The following is a 24,358-nucleotide window of genomic DNA, read 5'->3' as shown; positions in this document are numbered from 1 at the left end:
GAAGAAATGGTTGGTTTATGGGAAACAGTGAATTCAGCCAGATTATGCTGCTTAGTTTGCCTAAAAGGTGCTCCAACTTTTGTTTTGCTTGCAAACAATGTACGCCTTTCTTCTATACTGCATGAGTGACACACCCTCACTCACACAGGTGCCTTGGGTTCCCTGAGACATGCCCGGTACAGTAATGGTACACATCAGTGTTGTGCTTTGCTGTGTGGTCTGCTTGTTGACCCACTGTGAACTTTTGAACCGAAAGCTAATCTTCCTTCTACATTATTCCTAAGTCCTTTTGCTCAAATTTTTGCCTCTATCTTGCTCTCTGTTCCATCTCGCCTCATTCCCCATCAGTGGTTATTGTTTAAAGATGAGGGGACATTGTGAGCTGAATGAAGGTTATGCAAAGTCTAGGAAGAAAATAAGGTTAGTTCTTGTTGGAGCTCATTCTGTGTGCCTTGTGTGTCCAGATGGAGTGGTTTATGCCTGGGGCCACAATGGATACAGCCAGCTGGGGAATGGGACCACCAACCAAGGCATTGCTCCCATCCAAGTCTGTACCAATCTTTTGATCAAGCAAGTGGTTGAAGTAGCCTGTGGCTCACATCATTCAATGGTTCTGGCAGCTGATGGAGAGGTAAGTGTGATGCTTTTACCCTTTGTTATTGTTAGTGTGGTAAAACACAAATAATCCATGGTTTATCTGTGGGTAAGTGATATTAGAACATTGTTGTACAGCCAGAACCATTGCATCCACAGAACCCACTCCGTCTTGTACAAGTGAGATTCTGCACCTATGAAGCACCAGCTTTCCAGTCTGTCTTCTCACTAGCCCCTGGCAACCTGCAGTCTACTTTGTTCTGATGGTAGTAGAGTTTAATGACTCTAGATACCAGCTGAGTGGAATCATACAGTGTTTATCTTCTGATAAGTGGCTTATTTCACTTAGACTGATCTCTTCAAGGTCCATCCATGCTATAGTGTGTGACATGATCTGCTTTCTTTTTAAGGCTGATTGCTGTCCAATTGCATGTAGTCTCCATTTTGTCCATTCTTTCATTGATGGGCACTGAATTGCATTTTCTTAGATACTTATTTATTTTTATTAGAAAGTCAGATACATAGAGAGAGGAGGAGAGACAGAGAGGAAGATCATCCATGTGATGATTGACTCCCCAAGTCATTGCAATGGCCAGAGCTGCAACAATGTAGAGCCAGGAACCAGGAGCCTCTTCCAGGTCTCCCATGTGGGTGCAGGATCCCAAAGCTTTGGGCCATCCTCGACTGCTTTCCCAGGCCACAAGCAGGGAGCTGGATGGGAAGTGGAGCAGCCAGGACACAAGCTGGTGCCTCTGTGGGTTGCCTGCTCCACAGGTGGAGGATTAGACAGCCACAAGACCAGGCTGTCCCTTTGCTCATGATTTTTTCCTTTTCCATCCCTTCTTTTCCCTATCTCTCTCTCTCTCTCTTTCTCTTTTTGTTAAAAACTTATTTTTACTGAAAATGCAGATTTACAGAGAGAAGGGGATACAGAGAGAAATATTCCATCAGCTGCTTCACTCCCAGTGTGGCCACAATGGCCAAAGCTGAGTCAATCTGAAGCCAGGAGGAAGGAGTTTGTTCTGGGTCTCCCACATGGGTACAGGGTCTCATGACTTTGGGCCGTCCTCTACTATTTTCCCAGGCCACAGGCAGGGAGCTGGAAGTGGAGCAGCTGGGACGTGAACTGGCACCCATATGGGATGCCAGCACTTGCAAGGCTGAGATTTAGCCACTGTTCCATCAGCCATCATGCTTGGCCCTGAGATGATTTTTCTTCTTCTTTTTTTTTTTTTTTGAAAGGTTTATTTTTATTGGAAAGGCGGAAATACAGAGACAAGGAGAGAGAGAGAGGAAGATCTTCTGTCCACTGATTCACTCAAGTGGCTGTAACAGCTGGAGCTGAGCAGTTCTGAAGCCAGGAGCCTGGAGCTTCTTCCAGGTCTCTTCGTACCCCAGATGATTTCTAAAGTGTGATTAGATTGTATTGTACCCCTGCTTAAAGTCTTCAGTGTGATATGGTTAATTGGCTAAGGAAGACAAGTGATAGATGAAGAAACAGAGTGTCCAGAAGTATTGGGATCTCCTGGGTGGAATGAGGTGGGGCCAGGCCTAGTGCACACACAGGCCTCATGCCCTGAATCCACTCTCTGCTAGTATAACTATGGTCTCCCTTTGTTTTTATTTTTTTAAATCTTTAAGGGACAGCACTTTCTTCAACTGATTCACTCTCCAGATATTCCCAGCCCCAGATGTGCTGAAGCCAGGAACCAGGAGCACCTCCTAGCCCCGTTACCTGAGCATCTGCATTGTTCTCCAGAGAGGGGATCCATCCTAGCACTCAAATATGGGATGCCGGCCTCTTAACTTGAGACTTACCTTGTAGGCTAAGCACTAGCCCTGTACAGTCCCTATGTAGTTATTAATTTTAAAAGATTGCTTGAAAGCATTACAGAGGGAGTGATAGGTCGTTCCTCTGCTGGTTGGCTCCCCAGATGGCTACAAAGGCTCGTGCTGGCTCAGGCAAAGCGGAGAGCCTGGAACTCTATCCAGGTCTCCCATGTGACTACAGGGGATGCGAGTTGGTTCATCATAGGCTGCTTTCCCAAGTGCATTAGCAGGGAGCTGGGTTGGAAATGAAAACAGCCAGGATATGAACTAGTTCCCACATGGTTTTGCTGGCATTGCAGCTGGCAGCTTAACTCTGTGCCACAACATTGGTCCCTACAGTTCCCATTTTTGTTTTTAAGATTTATTTCTATTATTGGAAAGGCAGATATACAGAGAGAAGGAGATACAGGGAAAAAGATCTTTCATCAACAGATGTACTCCCTGAGTGGCTGCAATGGCCAGAGCTAAGCTGATCTGAAGCCAGGAGATTGGAACCTCCTGTAGGTCTCCCACATGGGTGACGTGAGTACAGGGTCCCAAGGCTTTGGGCCATCCTCCACTGCTCTTCCAGGCCACAGGAAGAATGCTGGAAGGGAAGCAGAACAGCCAGAATATGAATCAGTGCCCATATTGGGTACTGGTGCATTCACGGGGAGGACTTTAGCCACTACGCCATCGCACTGGGCCTACAGTACCCATTTTTAAATAAAAGGCAGCAGCGTTGCGAGGGAATCTGGGATATTTGAGAAGAAATGCTAGAAAAGTGACTGTTGAAATTAGAATTTGCTAATTTGTGTAATTTGGTTTGTTGCTTCATTTCAGCCTAAGGCATGTACTAATTTTGATAGTTGTGCTAAATTTGTGCATTAGACTAAATATTCATATGAATGTACTGAGAAATTGTTGAATATTATTTCTTTCGTAACTGTGAGAAGCCTCTCGTTTATGGATTTTGTAAAGGTTTCCAGGGCCTGTCTTGTTTTAAGACATCATTTGTTTATTTTGTTTCTGCTCTGTGCAGGATCAGACATGTAACCTCTGTGCTGATAGAGGAAGGGAAATATGGAGGCCACCCTTAGGATGAATGAGGAATGGGCAAGTGTGAGGCCAGCGGTCGGGGTGGGACCTTGCAAATCCTCCTCGTGTTGGAGACCTACTTCCTCCATTGCCAACGCTCCACCCTGGTTCTTCGCTGGTTATGCTCCTGTTCAAGAAAATCAGTTTGATTAACCAGGAGTAGTGTTTGGTTTTCCAGTTTTCATCTCTTGGTTAAGTTTTCAGCTGAGTTGAGTGTGCATCCATCCGTCCGTCCGTGAGAAGTCTGCTCTTGGGGTATGGGAGATAACAAAAGAAAAGCAGGTGTAAGTGCAGATGAGGGAACTGTTTGATGCTGACAGGCAGCAGAGGAGAACTGATCCAGTGTTGTTTCTGTGGGGACATAATGTCTCCCCAGCATTGCCAGGACTGGGGTTGATTGATAAGATACTGAAATTGGCAAAGGTTCTACATTGCCCAGGGGTTGCAGAGTAAGATGGGCACAAGCAGAAGATGCTTAGAGATACCTCTATGAAAAACAATGTGTATTTGTGCCTGAAACATTGAAAAGATTTTGTCACTTACATATAAAGTGATACGTGCTTTATTTCCTGCTGTTCCCAGAATAAAAAATTTCCAAGTGAGTACCTCAGAAAGGTCATGGGAAAAAAGAGTGAAAATTTTTTTGTGACATAAAGTTATGAAAAAAATCTATGCATAGTTTTTTCATAATGTGATTTTCAGGTGAGCTTGGTGAAAGGCTCTCAGTTGCCATGGCTACACGCTGCAGTGTAGCAGTGAAAGATGCTGCTAGATCCATGGGTTTAAGTTTACTACTTGCTAACTGTGGAGCACTTGACCTCTGCCTTTCAGTTTCTGTATGTGAAAGGGATGATATGAACTACCCCGTAGGATTACTGTGAGGGTTGAGTAGGTTAGTGAATATACATGCAGCTTTGAGAACCATTTACCTTTGACCTGATGTTCATTTCTCTGAAATATTTTTTGGTTGTGATTTCTACGTCCAGTGTGTTGAAGCTTACTTATGCTTGATTTGTGCGTGAAAATTGTGCATAAGTACTGCTTCTTTAGAAAGGACCGTATGACTTGCTGCGATGGTGTCTCCTGAATGCTTGCTTAACATTGCCTTCGTTAATCCATCAGAAGCATTGTTAAGTACCTATTGAGTGAGTTTTTTTTTTTGGCTTGCTTGCTTGTTTCAGAGATAGAATTTTCACCCTAACAGTTCTTTCCCCCTTCTTTTGTGCAGGTATTTGCCTGGGGCTACAACAACTGTGGCCAGGTGGGGTCAGGGTCCACAGCCAATCAGCCAACTCCTCGCAAAGTCACCAACTGTTTACACATCAAGCGGGTAGTCGGCATTGCCTGTGGTCAGACTTCCTCCATGGCTGTTCTGGACAATGGAGAGGTGAGTGTTCTTTCCATGTATTGCCCCTCTCCCTGGCTGCCTCCTTTTTTTGGTGAAAGTTCAGTTTTTTCACGGGAGGGGGTGTATGCACTTTCTCACTTTGTGGAAGGAGGGCTTTGCCTTGCTAACCCCATCCGTGGTTAGTTGGTCACTGCTCATTAGGATGGCTTTCTTTTTTTTAAGATTCATTTATTTGAAAGGCAGAGTTAAAGAGGGAGAGACCTTCCATCCTCTGAGAAGGTCACTCTAAATGGCCACAGTGGCCTGGACCCAGCAGGTCTGAAGCCAGGAATTTTCTCTGGTTTACCATGTGGGTGCAGAGGCCCAAGCACTTGGGCCAGTCTCTATTTCTTTCCTGTGTCTACTAGCAGGGAATTGCATAAAAAAAAAAAAAAAGAACAGCTGGGACTCAAACTGGTACCCTTATGAGATGCCAGTATTGCAGGTGGCAGCTTATTAAACTTTCATTCGATAACTGGTCGGGTATTGGGGATCTAATATAATGAATTACAGAGTTTGATATTAATTTTTTCATCCCAGGAAAAAGCTGTGTGTTCTTTCAAGTCAGCTGTTGACATCTTTGTAAAACTACTTGTGTCATGGTCAATTTTTTTTTCTAAGATTCATTTCTTCCGAAAGCAGAGTAGTTAGAGAGATGGGGAGACCTTTATCCGCTCGTTTGCTCCCCAGCAAGTCTGGCCCAGGAGGTGCAGCAAGGCCAGGAGACTGAATCTCCATCCACATCTCCTGTGTGGATGCGGGGCTCCAGCTACTTTTGGCCATCCCTTACTCCTTCCCAGGTGCGTCAGCTGGGATCTGGGTTGGAAGTGAAGCAACCCTGGAAGAGGACCAGCACTCCAATGTAAGATGCTGGCATTGTAGGCCACAGTTTAACCCACTGTGCCACAACACCAGCCCTTCACCTTCATCCCCACCCTGTGTCTTAAATAATTGTTTATGGGAATAAGAGGAACTTGCAAAATAATTTTTCGTTTGTCATGATTGTTAATTACATTAGAACAACAACAGCAAAACCCTAAATTAACCATCTACTGTGATCCCCTTTAAACTGATGTTTATTTGTCTAAAATTACTTCCAGTTGCAGTTTGTACTAAAATAGGTTTATTAGCACCCATGCATGTCTTAGTGCGAGGAAGTTAAAGTTATCTCTCTGGCCACTGATGCTCTGGCATCCTGCAGTGGGGTACCAGGATGCTGTGACATCCTGTGAGTGCTCATCCATGATAGCTTGTTTGTTCAATCTGCTGTAATAGCATCCTGGGTTACTCCAGAATTTCTTGGATTACTCATCTATTGTTTTCGCATTCTAATTTTTTAAAAAAGATTTATTTATTTATTGGAAAGTCAGATATATACAGAGAGGAGGAGAGACAGAGAGGAAGATCTTCCATCTAATGATTCACTCCCCAAGTGAGCCCAACGGCCGCTGCTATGCTGATCCAAAGCCAGGAACCAGGAGCCTCTTCCAGGTATCCCACACGGGTGCAGGGTCCCAAAGCATTGGGCTGTCCTCGACTGCTTTCCCAGGCCACAAGCAGGGAGCTGGATGGGAAGCGGAGCTGCCAGGATTAGAACCGGTGCCCTTATGGGACCCCAGCGCATTCAAGGTGAGGACTTTAGCCACTAGGCCATGCCGCCGTGCCCCACATTCTAATTTTTTTTTAATTATTTTGAAAGAGTAAGAAGGATGAAGAGATCTTTCATCCACTTTTTCATTCTCTAGATAGCTGCAGTGGTTAGTGGTGGGCCAGGTAAAGCTGTGAGCCTCAGCTGGCTTTTCTGCCACATGAGTGGCCTAGGCCCAGACACTTAGACCTTATTCTACTGCTTGTTCCAGGCCATTGGCGGGGAGCTGGATCAGAAGTAGAATGGGATGCTGGGGTCAGTGCTGGTGCTGTTAGGTCTCAATGCTGGTCCCCTTCCTTTATTTTTAAAAAGCAAGTTTTGGGCTGGTTTTGAACCAGGTATCTTTTGTGTGTGAGCCAACATAATAACCACTACATTATGCAAATCCTTAAAAAACAAGCATATAGTAAAAAGTGAATACCTTTACGCCAGTCTTGTTATTAGTTTGATACAGAATCTTCTGGACTTTCTCCCCCTGTGAACAGTTCTGTAGGGCTGGATATCATTCACTGTTCTATAAACCTGGGCTGATCAGACTGTTCTCTGCTGTTCTGCAACTTGCTTCCGCCTCCCCCACTTGACAGTTCATTTTCTGTCTGCATCTGTTCTTAAACATTCATTAAAAATTCATGTGGTGTTGCCACAAAGGTTCTTTAGTTTAATTCCTCTGACCCACATCCAGGACCCCACTGATGGACGTTTCAGTCGTTTAATTTTTTTTCTTACTTTGGTGAACAATGTTGTGCTGATCTGGTGTTATTCTGTTTATTCTTGTAACTTATGCAAATATGTCTACTGATTGAATCTCCAGAAATAGAATTTCTGGGTCAAGAACTATGCCATTTAAAGTTGATAAGACTTGCCAAATTTTTCTCCAAAAAGTTCTTGCCTGTTAGACTTTTTTCTCCCATCTCTCACTAGGAGATCTTTGCCCCGCTGTTTGCGATCCTCCACAGGTTCAGATTTCTCATCTGAAGTAGTCTGGCTTGTTTCTTCCTGGTCCATACTTCCTCTGTGTCTCCCAGAAACCTTCCACATGTGAAAACTACACCAGCTCTATCACTTTGAGCGGATGGTCCAGAACAGTACCCGGCAGCACCTCATTCTGTGACTTTCCACGGAACCCCTTGGCTGTCATCCCCTCTCCTGACCCACAGGTCTTCCTAAGCTTAGCACCTCGTCAACACTTGCCTGTGTGCTGATGGGAGGTGTTGTCACCTACGCTGGCTTTCCCACCTCTAGTCTGTGTGTATGTCCCTGTCCTTCAGAACTCAGCCAACAGGGCCTTTCAGAAATGTGAATATAATTAATGTGTGTCTGGTTTGAAATGTCTCAGTGTAAAATTCATAGATGGGGTTCACTCTTCCCAAATGTTTTGTCCCTGTGTCCCCTGGCCCTGGCCCTTGCCGCTTTGCTTGCTGTGCTCCCGATGTGTGTGCTAGGTACCCTCCTTACCTTCCGTATCTTCTGTAGCCCATTACCCATGCTCATCCTCCAACTCAGATCTAAGTATTGCTACTAGAACTAAATCCCTCTTCCTCACTGTTTCTGGGCTACCTTGGTTATATCTGCATCACAGCACTTGCCGATTTGCCAATGTCCCTTTCCCCTGTTAAACTGTGGGCAGACTCTTCCTAGCATCTCTCATGGAGTCCTGGTGTGTACAGTAAGTGCTTAATAACTGCTGGGGTACCTCTGCTTGCTTCTTCAGGTAAGAAAACAGAGTGAATATGACTTGCCCAAGGATATCCAGCTACTAAATTGCAGAGTAGGAAGTGGCCCCAATTTATGGGATCCTTGCTGAAAATACCTCCTGTTGGGAGATCGTTTGTAGGATCCTGTGTACTAGTAGTGTGTTTGTGTTGGAATTGTCTGGTTTGTTTGGAGGGGCTGTGTTGTCAACTTTGGTTTTCTCCCTTTCTCTTCTAAGGTGTATGCTTGGGGCTACAATGGCAACGGTCAGCTGGGCTTGGGCAACAATGGCAATCAGCTGACACCTGTGCGTGTGGCAGCTCTGCACAGCGTGTGTGTGAACCAGGTACGTGTGGTGGCCTTTTGGCTAGCTGAGCCCCGTCTGTCTGTCCTGTGTTGACTCCGATGTCCTGGAGAGTAACTCCTCCAGCAGTCTCGTCATAGCAGCCTGTGCCTTTGCATCCACAGTTAGTACTGTGCCTGTCTTCCCCCACTGCCCAAGAGAAGTGGGCGGTAGCCCCTGGTGGTTGCACACCAGGTTTGATGAGTAAATCCAGGCCTCCAAGCTGTAGGCTTTCCTGATGCTGTTGTTAACGTTCTGGCAAGTGTTAGCCCCTGCCTGGTGAGAACTGAGTCTCCTGCAGAAGCTGGCTGTACTCTGTTAGGTGTTGCCCTCTCTGCCTTTCCTGTCTTCTTGGTAACGGTAACCATTTGTGTTTACTTGCAGATTGTCTGCGGCTATGCACATACCCTAGCACTAACAGACGAGGGCTTGCTCTATGCCTGGGGAGCTAACACGTATGGGCAGCTGGGAACTGGCAATAAAAATAACCTGCTAAGCCCAGCACACATCATGGTGGAGAAGGAAAGGTAACGTGGCTGAGCTGTGGACTGGGGACTGGGTGTTGTGACCATTGTGTTTTATTGATGTGCTCTGTTTGAACCAGAGAATTTGAGTACTAACCATAAGGAACATGAAACTGTGAGCTGGGCAGTATTGGGCATTGCCCGCCTATGGGCAGGAGGCACAAACATGTCATGGCATAATTCCAGCAGATCTGGTGCTGCCCTCCCTAGTAGGAAGTCAGTCTGGGTCTCTGACCATGCTGAAGTTCACAGTGTGGTACACACTTGCCTTGGAGCCTGCTGAAAGACCTATTATCTAAAATCTGCTCTGAAAAGGGCATTTTCTGTGTAGCTGTGACTGGCTTAATGCATATTATTGAAAGAGATGCCCAGACAGTAATGTTTTTTTTTACCAAGTCCTGGAGTGTTGACATCTGATTTGGGACCCTAAGAAGCAAAGTGAAGAAAGCAGGGAGTTGGGGTAAGCTTGCCTTCAGAGAGCAACGTTCAGGCTCCATGACCCTAGACCAGTGTTCTGAGTGCTGGTAGGGGAGGAGAGAGAGTTTGGATGAAGAAATGGAATGATGAGGACAGCCCTAGTGTTTCTTGCTGCCATTTAAGCCTCCAGAACAGTCAATGTTTTGTCAGTTGCCACTGTCCTCCCTTACCTTGGTTTCTGTTCTGTTTTCCCAAGTTGTCCCCAATAGCACCTGGCATGGAAGTGAGGGTAATCTGGGTGCCTTAATCTTATGTGATTTGGTCAGTATGCCTTGGTAGCTCATGTCTTTGGGTCCTGGAAAGAGAGAGAGATAGTGATAGTTTGAGATGTTGCAAGCCTGAACTTTTTAATTACCTTGCATTGTATGCTGTCATTGTAAAAACTGACCTGTATTCTTACAATTTCAGGGTAGTGGAGATCGCAGCCTGCCACTCTGCGCACACGTCCGCCGCCAAGACCCAGGGCGGGCACGTGTACATGTGGGGCCAGTGCCGGGGCCAGTCGGTGATCCTGCCTCACCTCACCCACTTCTCCTGCACCGACGACGTCTTCGCCTGCTTCGCCACGCCCGCCGTCTCCTGGCGCCTGCTCTCTGTGGGTGAGAATGCTCAGGGAGACTACTGTTCCCTGACTGGCTTTCCTACACACTGGCTGCCTGTGGGCTCTTTGGGTTCTGGAACATCTTACTCTCCACTGGCTTAGATATGATAACCCAGATCAGTTGTGTGTACTCAGGTGCAGTCATAGGTAATGAGATATTCCCACAGATTGATAATTTTCTCCCTAAGTGCTTTTATTTTAATTGAGCCCAAATTCATAGAACATAAAATTTAGAATGTTCAATTTAGTGAATTCACCGTATTGCACAACTGTTTTGTGTCACGTTCCAAATCACTTTGATCCTCCGCTGCGCTCGGTTCCGCAGTCCCGCTCTCTGTTCTGAGCGTTTCTTGCCCTGGATAGGGTGGCTGGGTGGAATCCGGCAGGAGCCGCCGTCTCGTGGCCGGCTGCTTTCCCCGAGGCACGTGCACGCTGTGCCGGCAGTCAGGACTGTATTTGCTTTTGTGACTCGCTGATGCTCTAACACCTCCTTAGAGTGCACTTGGTCTATTTCATTGTTACAGACACTCATTTGTGTTGGGTGAATATTGTCTTCAGGGTCCCTGATTAATTAAAAATGTGAAGATGCCTTAAATGTTCTGAAGCTGAGTAGCCATAAACAGGATGACCTCAATATTCTGTTTCTAGTTCATTCCTGTTTTTTCGCAGTGTGTTTCTTCTAAGTTATTCTGTTTGTAAGCGGGGGAGCAGGTGGGTCATGATGTAGTTCTTGACAGGGCATTCGACTTGCTCATCAGTGGCCTTCTTATGTGTGCGTGGGCACCATCAGATATAGTGACAGAGACCAAAGTGTGTTCAAAGAGAGTTAAGTTAAATTGCCTCTAAATTCAGTTTGCTGGAATTTTTTTTAAGCTGTAATACAATTTTTTTTTCCAGTGAATAATCAGAGTTAGGAAGACTTCAGTTCATTGCATAGGACTGTGTAGCTGTATACACACACACACACACACACACACACACACACACACACACACATCATGCATAGCCAAGGCACATCTGCTCTTATTTTCAGACTTCTGCATACCAACCTGGGCCTGGTGTTAAGTTTTCCTCAGCTTTTTGCATCTTGCAGGGGCAGAGAGTTCCCTGCCAGAACTTTGTCCTAGTATTTTGAACATTAAAAAAAAAAACTTTAGAAAAAACTTGTCATTGACTGTGTCTCCTAGATCTGTCCCTTGCACCTGCTCAAAGTCAAAAGTGTGTTCTTCCTCTACTTGTAATCTCAGCTGTGTTAGAAAGTCAGGTGAAGTCACACCTCTGAGGACTGTTTCTGAAAGGAGGTGGGATGCTTGTCACCAGAAGCGGCCAGAGGAGGGGGTGAGGTCATTTGCAGCCGCTTGCATGGAGAGGAAAGTTGACCGAAGAACTGTTTGTCAGATGGGAGAGAGGTCACAGGCCTGCCCTTTGGGCACTTTGCCCATCTTGGTCATGCTCACTGTTATTCACCAATGATCCAGAGTTACAGGGTCAGGAAAAGCCTCCTTTTGAGAAAGTCTCTACCTTCCTCCATAGGCACAAGAGTTCCGTACGGTGTGGGGTTGAAGGTTAACTGGGGGTTAAGGTCATGGGCTTAGTCAAATGATGCTTCCTTGGGAGGGCATGCTAATGAAATGAACGAAGATAGGCCAGGATTTCACTACAGTGAGCCACATAACTTCTGTCCAGGCTGGGTCAGTGCCGGGAAGTTGCCGTTCCCTACCGTGGGCAGGCAGGCCTCCATGAGGATCTCTGGTGTCCCATCCAGCAGGACAGTCAACGGGGGTCGCAACCACCTAGGAGAGATTGGGGGACAAGAGACACGAAGAATGGACAGCAAGACAGGATGTCTGATCAAGCTGTCAGTTTATTGATTTTAATTGAGGGTTTTTATACTCTTCAGTAACTAAGGCTCAGGGAGGAAAGGAAAAGCTAGGACGCAAGCCATGGTCTCCAGACCGATTGTTCTTGAGCAGTCACCATATCAACAATAGTAACCAGCATATTAACAATAGCATAGGTAATCAATAACAGGATGTCGGCAGGTACAGCATAAATCACATTCTAAAACAGTTGCTACAAACAATTGAAGCTAAGCGTGTGATTTGTTTCATAACTTCTTTCCCAAGCATCTAGCCAGCCGGGGATTTTCCACTGGCCCATAGTTCTATATTCAAAATGGCTTCAGTGTGGCTATAGTATACGGCTCCTTACATCTCCCCCTCTTTTCTATATGTCAATGAAAGCAGCGAAAAGAAAAAACAAAAAGGTTTGTTGGCAAGATAAGCGCTGCCTGTCTTAGGTTCATTCTGAGGGACCCTCAGCTCTTACCCGTCTTTGGGCAGCCCTGCCAGTCATCCAGGGCTCCCTGTCTTAGGTTGGTGGGGTATCAGAAAGGTGCTACACACTTCCTAGAAAAGGGCCATGTAGCATTTCATAGCTGGAGCATGTATTCCCTGGCAACGCTGCCATTAATGACAGTCCTGCCAGGAAAACACCGCCCCTACTGTAAACGGCCACATTACCTTAGGCGAACCGATCAGAAGACTGGAGCCGTGCATTACAACGTGGGGGTTCACTTCTCGAGTCAGGGCTCTCTGAACACAATCTGTCTTCTAGAACTAAGCGGTGGCAATATGCTTGAATGGGTTTTGCAGCTAAATTTTCAATTTGTTGTTTTACCAAGTTAGTGAGTTTAGTGAATGCCCAGGGACCAAAGGAAATCAAAAGCAATAATCCAACTAGGGGCCCCAATATAGTGGGTAATAAGGTAGTGAGCCAGGGGGATGGAGAAAACCAATTTTTATACCAGCTTTCCTCCTTTTCGCTTTGTAGTTGTCGTTTTTTAAGACTTTCGCAAATCTTTTTCATGCTCTCCTTTACAACACCTGTATTATCTACATAAAAGCAACATTCCTCTTTAGGGGCAGCGCTTAGGCCTCGTTGCTGCAAGAACAATAGATCTAAGCCACGGTGATTTTGTAACACTACCTCAGCTAGGGAGGAGAGAGAATCAGTTAAATCATCAGTGCCTTGTTGTAAACGTTGTATATCTTCATCAATGGTGGAACGCAGCTCGGCATACCGATTCTGGGAAAGAATGAGAGAGGAAATGCCAGTGCCAGCGCCGACAGCGCCAAGTCCCAGCAGAACAGAAATGGTAAGGGCGGTGATAGGCTCACGTTTTGAACGGGAGAGGGAAGTGGGATTGGACTCCCATAGTTGTAAGAATTCCTCAGAGGCATAATAGGACAAATGAGGAACTAACTGGACTAAAATACAAAATTCCTTATGAAGTGAAAAAACCTGATAGGAAAGGCAAGGGGTGAGGCCGCCAGTGCAGGCCCACCAAGCATCACTAGGGGGAAGAAGGTATTGAGAATGGGCTGCTGGAATAATGGTAGAATTACACAAGTAAGAGAAGGAACCTAAATGGGGGGAATCTATGGGAGGTAGTCAAGCAGAGACCTAGACCAACAACCTGGGTTAAAGACATACCAGACCAGTCGCTGCTGGTCCACCTACAAGAGGAGGAAGAATTGGAATAGTAAAAAAACATCAATTAAGGCAATACCTTCATAAAATGGGGGACGGGCATTTGTACAAAGCCAACAGTCATTCATAAATTCAGGTGAAGATTCATTGACTGTTAAGGCGGTTTGGTTAACCAAGGTCAAAATAAGATTGTCAGGAAGGGAGGGCAGGGAGATTGAGGTGTAAAGGAGGAGATGGTGAGGGAGGCGGGGAGCGAGCATTGATAGAAGATGGGAGAGATTGAGGGGTTGGGAAGGAATGGGAGATCGGATAGGTGGTCGAGGTAAAGGAGGCTTATATGCAATAACATTATTAGGTCCAATATTAGCAGGATATGTAGCATTAACAGGTTCTTTTAACAATTTGATGGGAAATAATACGCCCGTGTCTTTCCCTGACTGGTACAATCTAAGTCCCCAATCACGGCCTCTCATCCAAGTCTCTTCTTGGTTGGTGTGCCCTCTAGAGGTGAACCGGATTTCTAAAGGGGTACACCAACCCTTTGTGTCAGGATGATTGGGACTGCATGCAGCGGTGTCGTCATAATAGGAGGAAAGGAAAGTGAGGCCATAGACTGCTGCTGTAGTTGGGTAGCTGAAGTTGCGTCTGACTGTAATCAGGTCTTTATTCTCTGAGTCTTGAACCCAGTAAGCAGTGCCTGTAGTTTCACATCCCCAAGAGGCACAGAAATAGTCAGCAGAGCCACCGCATTTATGAAGAAGGTGACGATCACGGTGGCTTCCGGGACACACATAAAAATCGGTGGCTCAGAGGAGAACTCGTTGTCGAGTATCAGCACATCCTGGGTCATAGGATTGGTCAGGCAGTTCAGGTGCTACAGAAAGTCCGAAGAGAGTATTAAGTCCCCAAGAGTTGGCAGCCCTAAGAGCAAGCTTACATAAGTCCGGGGTTAAGACTTCTGGCCACACGAGGGGTGATCCGAGATGTTGACCAAATGATATCACGCCGCTCGGACAGCACGACCCAGGTGTAGTTCCATGGTTGGTGTGGATTATGGGGTTGTGGTCCGAGGCCAATAGCAGTCATCGGTGCCCATTGGTTCAGAATCCACAAGACCCAGAGGTTGTAAAGGATCACCGTCAATCATGTTTGTAGAATTAGCAGCATCTGGAAAAGGAGAGGAAGATGTCTCAGAGAGGGGGTTGGCCTCCTTTCTGGACAGTGGTGAGTTAACGGCTCTAAGAAGCCACTCTGGCAGCCAGCGTGATTCTGCATTTTCTCTGTCATACACGCAGGCAGAGCCTCGTCCCCAGATAAGCACTGGATCTGGTCCTTTCCAAGCTCCTGTGAGAGGATCTTTCCACATGGCTAAGACATGTGAATCCTGAGTTGTGGGATGCCAATGTCGATCAGCTGCAGATTGATTATTATTATCTAGGGTTAAGAAATTTATAATGAAAAGGGCATGATTCAATCTATTCCTGGGAGTAGGTGTCATAGATAAATCCGTGGAGAGTTCTAACTTCTTCAGCATATTTTTTAAGGTCTGATGTGTCCTTTCAATAATTCCTTGTCCTTGTGGGTTATAAGGGATGCCAGTAATATGTTTAACTTTTAGTTGAGAGCAAAACTGCCAGAATTTAGCTCCTGTGTATCCTGGGCCATTATCAGTTTTAATGCTGTTAGGTTTGCCCATAACTGACATGCTTTGTAGCGTGTGAGTAATAACATCCTTGGAAGCCTCTCCAGTTAGCGCTGTGGCATAAATAAACCCACTATAAGTATCCACTGTTGCATGGATATATTTGAGTCTACCAAAGGATGGAAAGTGTGTGACATCCATTTGCCATCTATCATTTGGGATTAAGCCTCGGGGGTTGACTCCTAAATGAGGTACTGGAGAAAACTGAGCACAGGAGTTACAACTTTTAACAATTTCTCTAGCCTGTTCTCTGGTGATCTTGAACATCTGGCGAAGTGTGAGCGCGTTTAAGTGATGTAAGGCATGTGCTCGGTGGGCCTCGGATACAGAGGGATCCAGGGTTAGGAAAGCTAGCCGTGTGGCAGCTTCGGCCTGGGCGTTTCCTTCAGCCAAGGGTCCCTTGAGTCCTGTATGGGCTCTCAAATGTCCTATAAAAAAGGGGGCTCTTCTTTCTCTAATCAAGGATTGTATCTGAACAAAAAGCTGAAAAGCTGTGGAGGTGGTCTTAATATATGGAACTGTCTCTAATAAAGGAACGGAGTGGGCTATATAAACACTATCTGTATACAAATTAAAAGCGGCTGTTGGAAAATTTTTAAAAACCTGAAGCACAGCAAACAGTTCAACTAATTGAGCAGACATATAAGGGGATTTTATTGGAAAAGATTGGCCTTGAACGACGTAAGCAGCCGTTCCACTTGAGGAACCATCTGTAAAAATTGTAATCCCTTCTTTCAGGGGGCTATGAGAAGTAACTTTGGGGAAAACAAAGGAATGATTTCTCATAAATTGTATTAAGGGGTCATTTGGGTAATGATTATCTATGACACCAACAAAGGACGCACAGCCAACACCCCAATCATTATTAACTTGGAGTTACCAGTCTACTTGTTCCGAGGTGTAAGGCACAATTATAATATCTGGATCTTTTCCAAAATATTGTATGGCTAATTTTCTTGCTTTTAAAATTAAGGCGGCTACGAGGGAAAAGTAGGTGGCAAGGATCTTGGCTGGTTTTGACCGTAAGGGCACCCACATTAGGGGATGTCCTGAGGGGGACTTGTTCATTCCTTTTTGCCAGAAAACTCCTAAAGGGGCATGTGCCGTCTCACACACAATAAAACTTAAGGGAAGAAGACGGTCATACTGGAAAATAGCTTGGGAAGAAATGGCATCACTTATTGTTTTAATTGACTCTCTCGCTGCTGAAGTAAGGGTACGAGATGAAAAGGGATGAGGGTTTCCAGTCAATAAGTCCTGAAGGGGCACGAGAGTTTCAGGTGCTATCTTTAAATATGGCCTTAAGAACTGCAAATTGCCTAAAAGAGATTGAAAATCATGGAGGGTTTTTAGGGTAGACAAATCAAGACTAATTTTGGGTGTATAAACTCTTTCTTGATTTAATTGATATCCTAAAAAATTATAAGGATCTTTGACTTGGACTTTTTCAGGAGCTATCAGTAATCCATTGCTTTGAAGAACATGCAGCATCTGTTCAAAGCAGGAAAAGGCGGTTGCCTAGGTGGGCGCTGCAATCAAGATATCATCCGTATAATGCAGAATATAAATTTCAGGCCACTTATTTCTTACAGGTTTAAGGGTTAGAGCAACATATTTTTGGGCTAGGGTAGGGCTGTTTGCCATTCCTTGAGGAAGGACTCACCACTGATAGCGGTCCATGGGTCCCTGGAAGTTTATCTGAGGGAGGCTAAAGGCAAAATGTAAGCAATCATCCGGATGCAAGCGGATGCTAAAGAAACAATTTTTAAGGTCAATAACTATCTTGAATAGATTACTAGGTATTGCTACGGGGGCCGGGAGGCCAGGTTGTAAGGCTCCCATAGGCACCATGGCTTTATTAACCATTCTTAAATCTTGTAATAATCTCCACTTCCCGGATTTTTTCTTAATGACAAATATGGGAGTATTCCAGGGGGAAGAGGGGGGCTCAATGTGTCCTGCGGAGAGCTGTTCCTGCACCAGCTCCCTAGCCACGACAAGTTTCTCTTGGTTCAGCGGCCACTGATCAACCCAAAGAGGCACACTAGTATTCCATGAGATCTTGTCAGCATGTCTGGATGGGGCAGGACGAACAGTGGTCGCTAGGGAAAATTTTGTACGTTTTCATTGGGTGAAGCTGAAAAGCCTAAACCTGTCTTATCAGATTTTTGTGTAACCTGTATGGGCTGTTTGATTCCTTGAGACTGTTTACCCAAGCCTTGACCAGGGAGAAAACCTTCTCTAAGCATCTGTTTTGTAATAGCTTCGTTAGGGCTACACATGATAACATTCATTTGAGAGAGGATATCTCTCCCCCAGAGATTAACAGGCAATTCTGAAACAACATATGGTGTTACAATACCTGTGTTCCCTTCTGGGTCAGTCCAGGTCAAGGCTTGGGAACTTAACTAGGGGGCTATTAGCCTGCCCTATGCCTTGAAGATGAGTGACTGAATTTTTCAAGGGCCAGGCCTTTGGCCAGAACTTTGAAGAAATAACTGTAGCATCAGCGCCAGAGTCAAGGAAGCCTGTAAAAGCTTTGCCATTTAACTTAAGAGTCAGGGTTGGCCGAGTATGAGGAGAAATTTTATGTGCCCAAAAAACCTCAGCTACACCTGTTTCATTAATCTTTCGAGAAGATTGATAGCAAGGATTGGAAAGTTTTGGGAAAGCTGGTAAAAGAATTAACTGTGCTAACGGGAAGCATGGGGTGATAGCTAAAGCACCTTCAAAAATTCTGGCGAGAACTTTCAATTTAAATGTTGGTTCAATTGGGGTAGGAATTATGTGAAGGCCCTTATTAGCTAATGTAAATCGGCCCACTATTAATCCAAATGTATTGGGAGGAAGAGGGCCAAAAACACCTGTGGGTATAGCTTGTACACCATCTTCTGGCTTTAATATTGTACTGGAGGAGGAACAGAGGTCCAATCCTGGGCTTTCGTTTGTGGCTCTCCATAATTGGGAAATGCATTTTTTGTCTGAGTTACTGGCTGTGGTGGGGAGGCAGTTTGGGATGGGATGAACCTCACACCCCCGGGGTTCATCCGAGGCAAGGGGGCGGGGAGCTGCCCCCGTTGGAAGTTTCCCGAACGGAAGGGAAAGCGATGACGTGCACAAATATCAGTGCAGGAGCGGCAAATACTAGCCCAATGGCGGCCTCTACGGCAGCGTGGGCATAAAGTGGATGGTTGTTTTTGAGGGGCTGTCTGAGGGGGTGCTTGGGACCTGATAGGGCCTCTTATCTGAGGACAATCCCTTAGAAAATGGCCAGGCTGCTTGCAGTAATAGCAAGTGTTGGTAGCGTCTGTTCTTTGCAGAGCTGTGCCTACAGCAAGGCGAGGAGTAACAGCTCCAGAACAGAGACGGAGTATTCCGCCAGAGTTTTACTGTGATGGTGCATTAATAAATCTTGGCAAGTGACATTAGCATTTTCAAAAGCAAGTTGTTTAAGAAATGGGCTAATTCTTGTGGACCGAATAAATGCTCTGCTGCCTCTGTCAGGCGATTAATAAAGGAGCTGTAGGGTTCCTCTGGGTCTTGTATGATTATAGTAAGTTTAGATGATGAACCCACCTTATCTGGCAGTCGCTTCCAAGCCGTAAGGCAAACCTGACGGACTTGGGAGAGCAAACCGGTAGGGTACTGCATTTGTGCTTCTAAGGTGTTAAAAGGTTCTTTCCCTAAGATTCGTCTAGCTGTCCAATCTCGGGATTCAGGACGTTGACGATTTTTTGCCTCTATTTCTTGGGCTGCATCAGCTGCCTTGGATTTCCACAACACAAAATCTCCTCCAGAGAGGGAGGCTTTAGCTAGGTGAGTAAATTCTCTTGGTGTTAACCAGCCTTCAGTGTATGATTCTAATAGCGCTAAAGTAAAGGGGGCAACTGGGCCATAGGTAGTGACTGCTGCTTTTAACCTTTCTAAAATTTTTGCATCTAAGGGTTGGTAAATATAAGGTGAACGGGGTAAATGCCCGTGCATCGGAACTCGGGGTCGCTGATCTCCAGTCTCAATGTCTTGGTGGGTATCCGACTCATGGCCTTCTGACTGAATTTCATCCTTAATGCCGCCCTCACTTTTTTCCTCTATACTTCTAGGTGGACTTTGTTCTCTGGGAGGAGGGGAAGAGTCTCTAGGGACTCTAGCGCCACTACGGAGAGATAAGGGAAAGGCTAAAACTTTTGGAGTGGCATTGCCTTCTGGTTTAAATTTAAGACCAGTTAATCTACTTTCTAAGACTTGCAACTGTTTCATGAGCTCAACCTGCTCTTGCTTAGCCATTTGGCGCAAAGCAGTGAGTCCATCTACTATCTCTCGTAGCTCAGAACTGACAAGAGGTTGATTATAAGGTGGTGGGAGAGAGAACAAAGGCATCTCCCTTTCTCCTGGGGCACTTGGTAGGGAGGTGTGAGATAATTTTGGTAGGTCATGGAGGGGATCAAACTCATTTTTGGCCGCTTCACCTTCTAAGGCAGCCTCCTCAGAGGGGAAAGGATTGTCATGGGGAGAACTGCGAACTGTTGTGAGAGATGGATGGAGGCGTTGTGATTGGCTATCAATCTGAGAGCGTACAGTTTCTGGGGCGGATTGATGAAGCGATTTGGCATTGGATTCTGCCTCAGTGTCTATAATGACAGAAGGTCGAGACCCAGGGGAAGGCGGGGGGTGGGGCGGACAGCTGAGAACAGTTTTCCTGAAGAGATCATTCTCCCTCAGAAGCCGGATTCTGTAAATCTGGATGCTGAGACTTCATCTTTAAGATATCATAAATCAAAGTCCAGTAATTAAAGGCAGTAACAGGAATTTTTTCAGGCCCGAAAACCTCATAATAATCTTTAAAACAATCACCTACTCTACACCAAGTTTTCTCATTAATTGAACCTTCCTGGGGATACCGGGGACAAATCTGACCAACAAAATCCAAAAAGGTTTTGAGGTCTTTCTTTTTCACCCGAATTCCTCGTGTCTTGAATGAGTCTATAAGACCTTGCAAGAATAGTTCTTGCTGTGATAATGCTTGTCCCATCTTACCTTAACTCCGTAAGATTTGAGCCACGAATTTCCCTGAGCACAACTTCCGGCGGGTCAACCGTGAAACTGCTCAGCTGGTGTTCTATTCAACACCACTTCGAGAGGCCTTTCCTTTTGCGTGGCGATCTCCCTGTCGGTGGTCTGCACACCAGCCACGTTGGACGCCAAATTGTCCTGTCCAGCAGGACAGTCAACGGGGGTCGCAACCACCTAGGAGAGATTGGGGGACAAGAGACACGAAGAATGGACAGCAAGACAGGATGTCTGATCAAGCTGTCAGTTTATTGATTTTAATTGAGAGTTTTTATACTCTTCAGTAACTAAGGCTCAGGGAGGAAAGGAGAAACTAGGATGCAAGCCATGGTCTCCAGACCGATTGTTCTTGAGCAGTCACCATATCAACAATAGTAACCAGCATATTAACAATAGCATAGGTAATCAATAACAAGATGTTGGCAGGTACAGCATAAATCACATTCTAAAACAGTTGCTACAAACAATTGAAGCTAAGCGTGTGATTAGTTTCATAACTTCTTTCCCAAGCATCTAGCCAGCTGGGGATTTTCCACTGGCCCATAGTTCTATATTCAAAATGGCTTCAGTGTGGCTATAGTACACGGCTCCTGACACTCTGGGGCTTCATGAGTTCCCTGCTAGCACCTTCCACTTCTCCCCCTTCTTCCACTAAAAAGTGTTGCATGGTTAATTTGTACAAATGTCTTGCCTCTGTGTAGCACAGTTCTTCTTGCCTTTAATCCCAACAGCAGTTTTCCTACAAGGTGATGTGAGCGTATGTTCACTTTGCTAAGTGCTGTCCCTAAGTAAATCTCTCCTTCTAGCTGGTAGTGGGTTATATTTTGTATGTTGATATTTAAGGCTAAAGGAATCTTTGGGTTTCATATACTCATGAAGCAGCTTCTCTGCTTATGGTTCTAATTGTCCAACATTCCCATGTGGGTTGCAAGTCTGTTTGCTGAGCCTCATTCAGTTGAACATGTCCACCCTTGCAGCTACTGCCAAAACAGAGCAAAGTAGCAGCTTGTGTTTCAGTAAAGGAAAATTCCTTGATTCTTAGTCCTGAAAACAAACCCCTCAGATTTCAAGAGCATAGGTTTAAAGTGACAGCCAACCCTTAAGACAAGCTTTAAATTGTGGTGTATCTACTCTATGGAATACTACTCAGTCTTTAAAAAGAATGAAATTCTACCATTTGCAACAAAATGGTCTCAACTAGAGACTTAATGCCCAGTGAAATAAACGAAAACCAAAAGGACAAATATCATATGTTCTCCCTGATATAATGTCAACCTTCATGCAAAATACAAGATCACAGATGTATAGGTAGGCATGTACATACATATATTTACTAGAGGGTCTGTGTGATGGAGGCAAGTATACATGAAGTGGAGATACATTGCAGTATACTTCCTATACTTGTAGATAAAATGTGGACTCCCGATGAGACTGTTAAGTATATCTTGACACTAGAACGCTGGACTTTACAGCATTCTCCATACCTACAATGTTAAGATACACTTAAACAGCAGAATAATGGACTTGTGACTATTGTCACGATACAGTGAGAAGCAGTGTGCGGCAGAGAAGGGAGGGAGTGGGTGGAAGGAGAAATCCCTGAGCCTAAGGAATTGTATCATGAAAAATAATATTTAAAAAAGACTTTTTTTTTTAATACACACTTCTATTACCTGGCTAAGCATGTAAGACTAGTATTTGGCCTTTATTTTTGGTAGTTTCAGTAACGAAGTTAACTTGCCAAATAATGCATAGACTCTCTTGAAAAAGAAAAATGAAATGAACATGCTGATGATCTCATTTAAGCCTCTCAGACCCGAGTCTGTCCTGGTTCTCCATGTTCATGGCGTGTTTGTTGCCTTCAGAGCATGAAGACTTTTTAACCGTGGCGGAGTCACTGAAGAAAGAATTTGATAGTCCAGAAACTGCCGACCTGAAGTTTCGAATTGATGGGAAATACATTCATGTCCATAAAGCTGTTTTGAAAATCAGGTACTTCTGCATGAGCTCAAAGACATCAGTAAACTTCCCTTCCGTTTGCAGTTTCCACTTGTTTGTTATTCCGTGAAATACATACTAGTGATAAATAGCCTTGACAGTACAAATCTCACAACTTAATACTTTGGCTGATAGCTCTTACTTAAAAGCATTTTGCATGTGTTCTCATGCTTCTTTTTAAAAAAGTGTTAACAAAGGTCTGTAAATATTTGTCTACATTGTTTGTTAAATTGAGGACCTTGTAGATACCTAGTTTTGCTAGAAAATTTACATGGTTAAAAAATATAGGAAAGATTGTTAAGTGAATGCAAGTGTGTGTTCTTTATTCTTATATTTGTTTATCTGAGACATGGACAAACAGTGGAGCTCACGCGCTGAACCCCTCGCATGCCTGGGCTGAGCTGAGAGCGGGGGTCAGGGTCTCAGCCCAGGTGTCCTGTGAGGCAAGAAAAACCCAGTTCCTTCAGTCATCCCTGCTGCCTCCCAAGTCTGCCTTAGCAGGAAGCTGAGGTCAGGAACTGAGCCGGGTATTAAATCCTGGTACCCTAACACAGGACACAGCATCTTAATGGCCGGACTAAATACTTACGACCCTCTACCACTCCAAAGAGTTGTCGTCCCTTAGTCGGAAACTTTGATGGTGAGCTTGCTGGGCTTCTGGCTCTGAAGGACATAATGCCCAGTTGAAGAACACTTTTATAGGTACACAGTCTTTTGTGTAAATGTGGGGAGGAACTGTGCATTTATTAATATCTTAATGTTCACTCTGAGATTATTACAGAGACAGAATTAACTTCAGAGCATTGGTTGGCCATTTATATCTTTGAAAATTTGACTAAAATTCTATTTGCAAAATAATTCATTTGATAAGAACTAAGAAGTCGATGTTATTCTCCATATAAGAACTCAACATCTGGATTGTGGTGTTAACAGGGAAGATGAATCTGGAATGTGTTTGTGAAACCGTAGGAAGCCAGTCTATCCCTTTTTTAGATAATTACCCATCTCCACCCGCCACTTTTGTATTTATTTATTTGAAAGAGTTACAGAAAGAGGGACAGACACAGCTTCCACCCACTGGCCCACTCCCCAGATAGGCACAATAGCAAGGACTGGACCAGACCAATGCCAGGAGTTCATCCAGGCTCCCACATGGGCAGCATGGGGCCAGGCACTTGGGCAATCTGCTGCTTTTCCCAAGCCATTAGCAGGGAGCTGGATTAGAAGTAGAGCAGCTGGGACACTGGTTAGCACCCATGTGGGATGCCTGTATTGCAGGTGATACCTGCTACACCACAACACCAGCACGTGGATTTGTACACATCCATGTAGCACAGAGAGATCGCTTAGGTTTTCTTCCAACACGTGGCTCTTCTGGTGCGAGGGGTTTATAAATCAGTCTGTTAGGAGGCTTGAGGAGAGAACAGGGAAAAGGCAACCAAGAAATAAAACTGGAGTTGTGACTGCCTTAAACGTATCAGAAAAGCAGGAAGAGGTTTGTTGCCAGATGATGGAACAGCGTGCGGGCTGAGCAGGGCCGAGCAGCCGTTACTGGTGGTCGTTTGGATATCTCTAGCATTCACAGGCTGTCCACAATGATCACCTGAACAATGAGCCTGCTCTGGGCTTTCTGATTTTCAAGTCCCTCCTGCAGTTGCCTTGGCAGGACCTTCTGCAGGCCTGCGGACCGGATGTTTCCCACCCAGAGCCCGCTGTCAGGCAGCCAGCACTGCCTGTGGTCACAAGAATCCACAGATCACATTACAGACCATACCAAAGGAGATATTTACATATTAATCTATGGAAAGAAGTTGTGACCTCTCATTTCTGAATTTCATTTCATTTTAAAAAGCTCATTCTGTGCCTGTTCTAGAAAGAAAACAAGTGAGCAAAAAATGAAAATTTACTCATAAAGTCCAGTGGGAA

At 45.1% G+C, this 24,358-nt stretch overlaps 1 protein-coding gene across 14 annotated transcripts in view; it reads left to right on the top strand.

Moving 5' to 3' along the window:
- RCBTB1 (RCC1 and BTB domain containing protein 1) overlaps positions 1-24,358 on the top strand; it is a 67,182-nt gene that overhangs the window by 33,334 nt on the left and 9,490 nt on the right. For 13 of the 14 annotated variants that reach the window (XM_040991432.1, XM_040991442.1, XM_040991441.1 and 10 more), the window contains 6 exons: positions 465-631; positions 4,730-4,888; positions 8,467-8,574; positions 8,956-9,098; positions 9,981-10,171; positions 22,300-22,426. In XM_040991432.1, coding sequence (XP_040847366.1) covers positions 465-631; positions 4,730-4,888; positions 8,467-8,574; positions 8,956-9,098; positions 9,981-10,171; positions 22,300-22,426 — 895 coding nt within the window. The remainder of the gene's footprint in view (positions 1-464; positions 632-4,729; positions 4,889-8,466; positions 8,575-8,955; positions 9,099-9,980; positions 10,172-22,299; positions 22,427-24,358) is intronic. The other variant, XM_040991445.1, reaches the window with a different exon arrangement.

Source organism: Ochotona curzoniae, unplaced genomic scaffold (assembly GCF_017591425.1).
Source record: "Ochotona curzoniae isolate NIBS_2020 unplaced genomic scaffold, NIBS_Ocur_1.0 contig_64, whole genome shotgun sequence".
Taxonomy (NCBI): domain Eukaryota; kingdom Metazoa; phylum Chordata; class Mammalia; order Lagomorpha; family Ochotonidae; genus Ochotona; species Ochotona curzoniae.
Note: the sequence above shows the minus strand (reverse complement) of the source record. Positions and strands in the feature narration are given on the sequence as shown.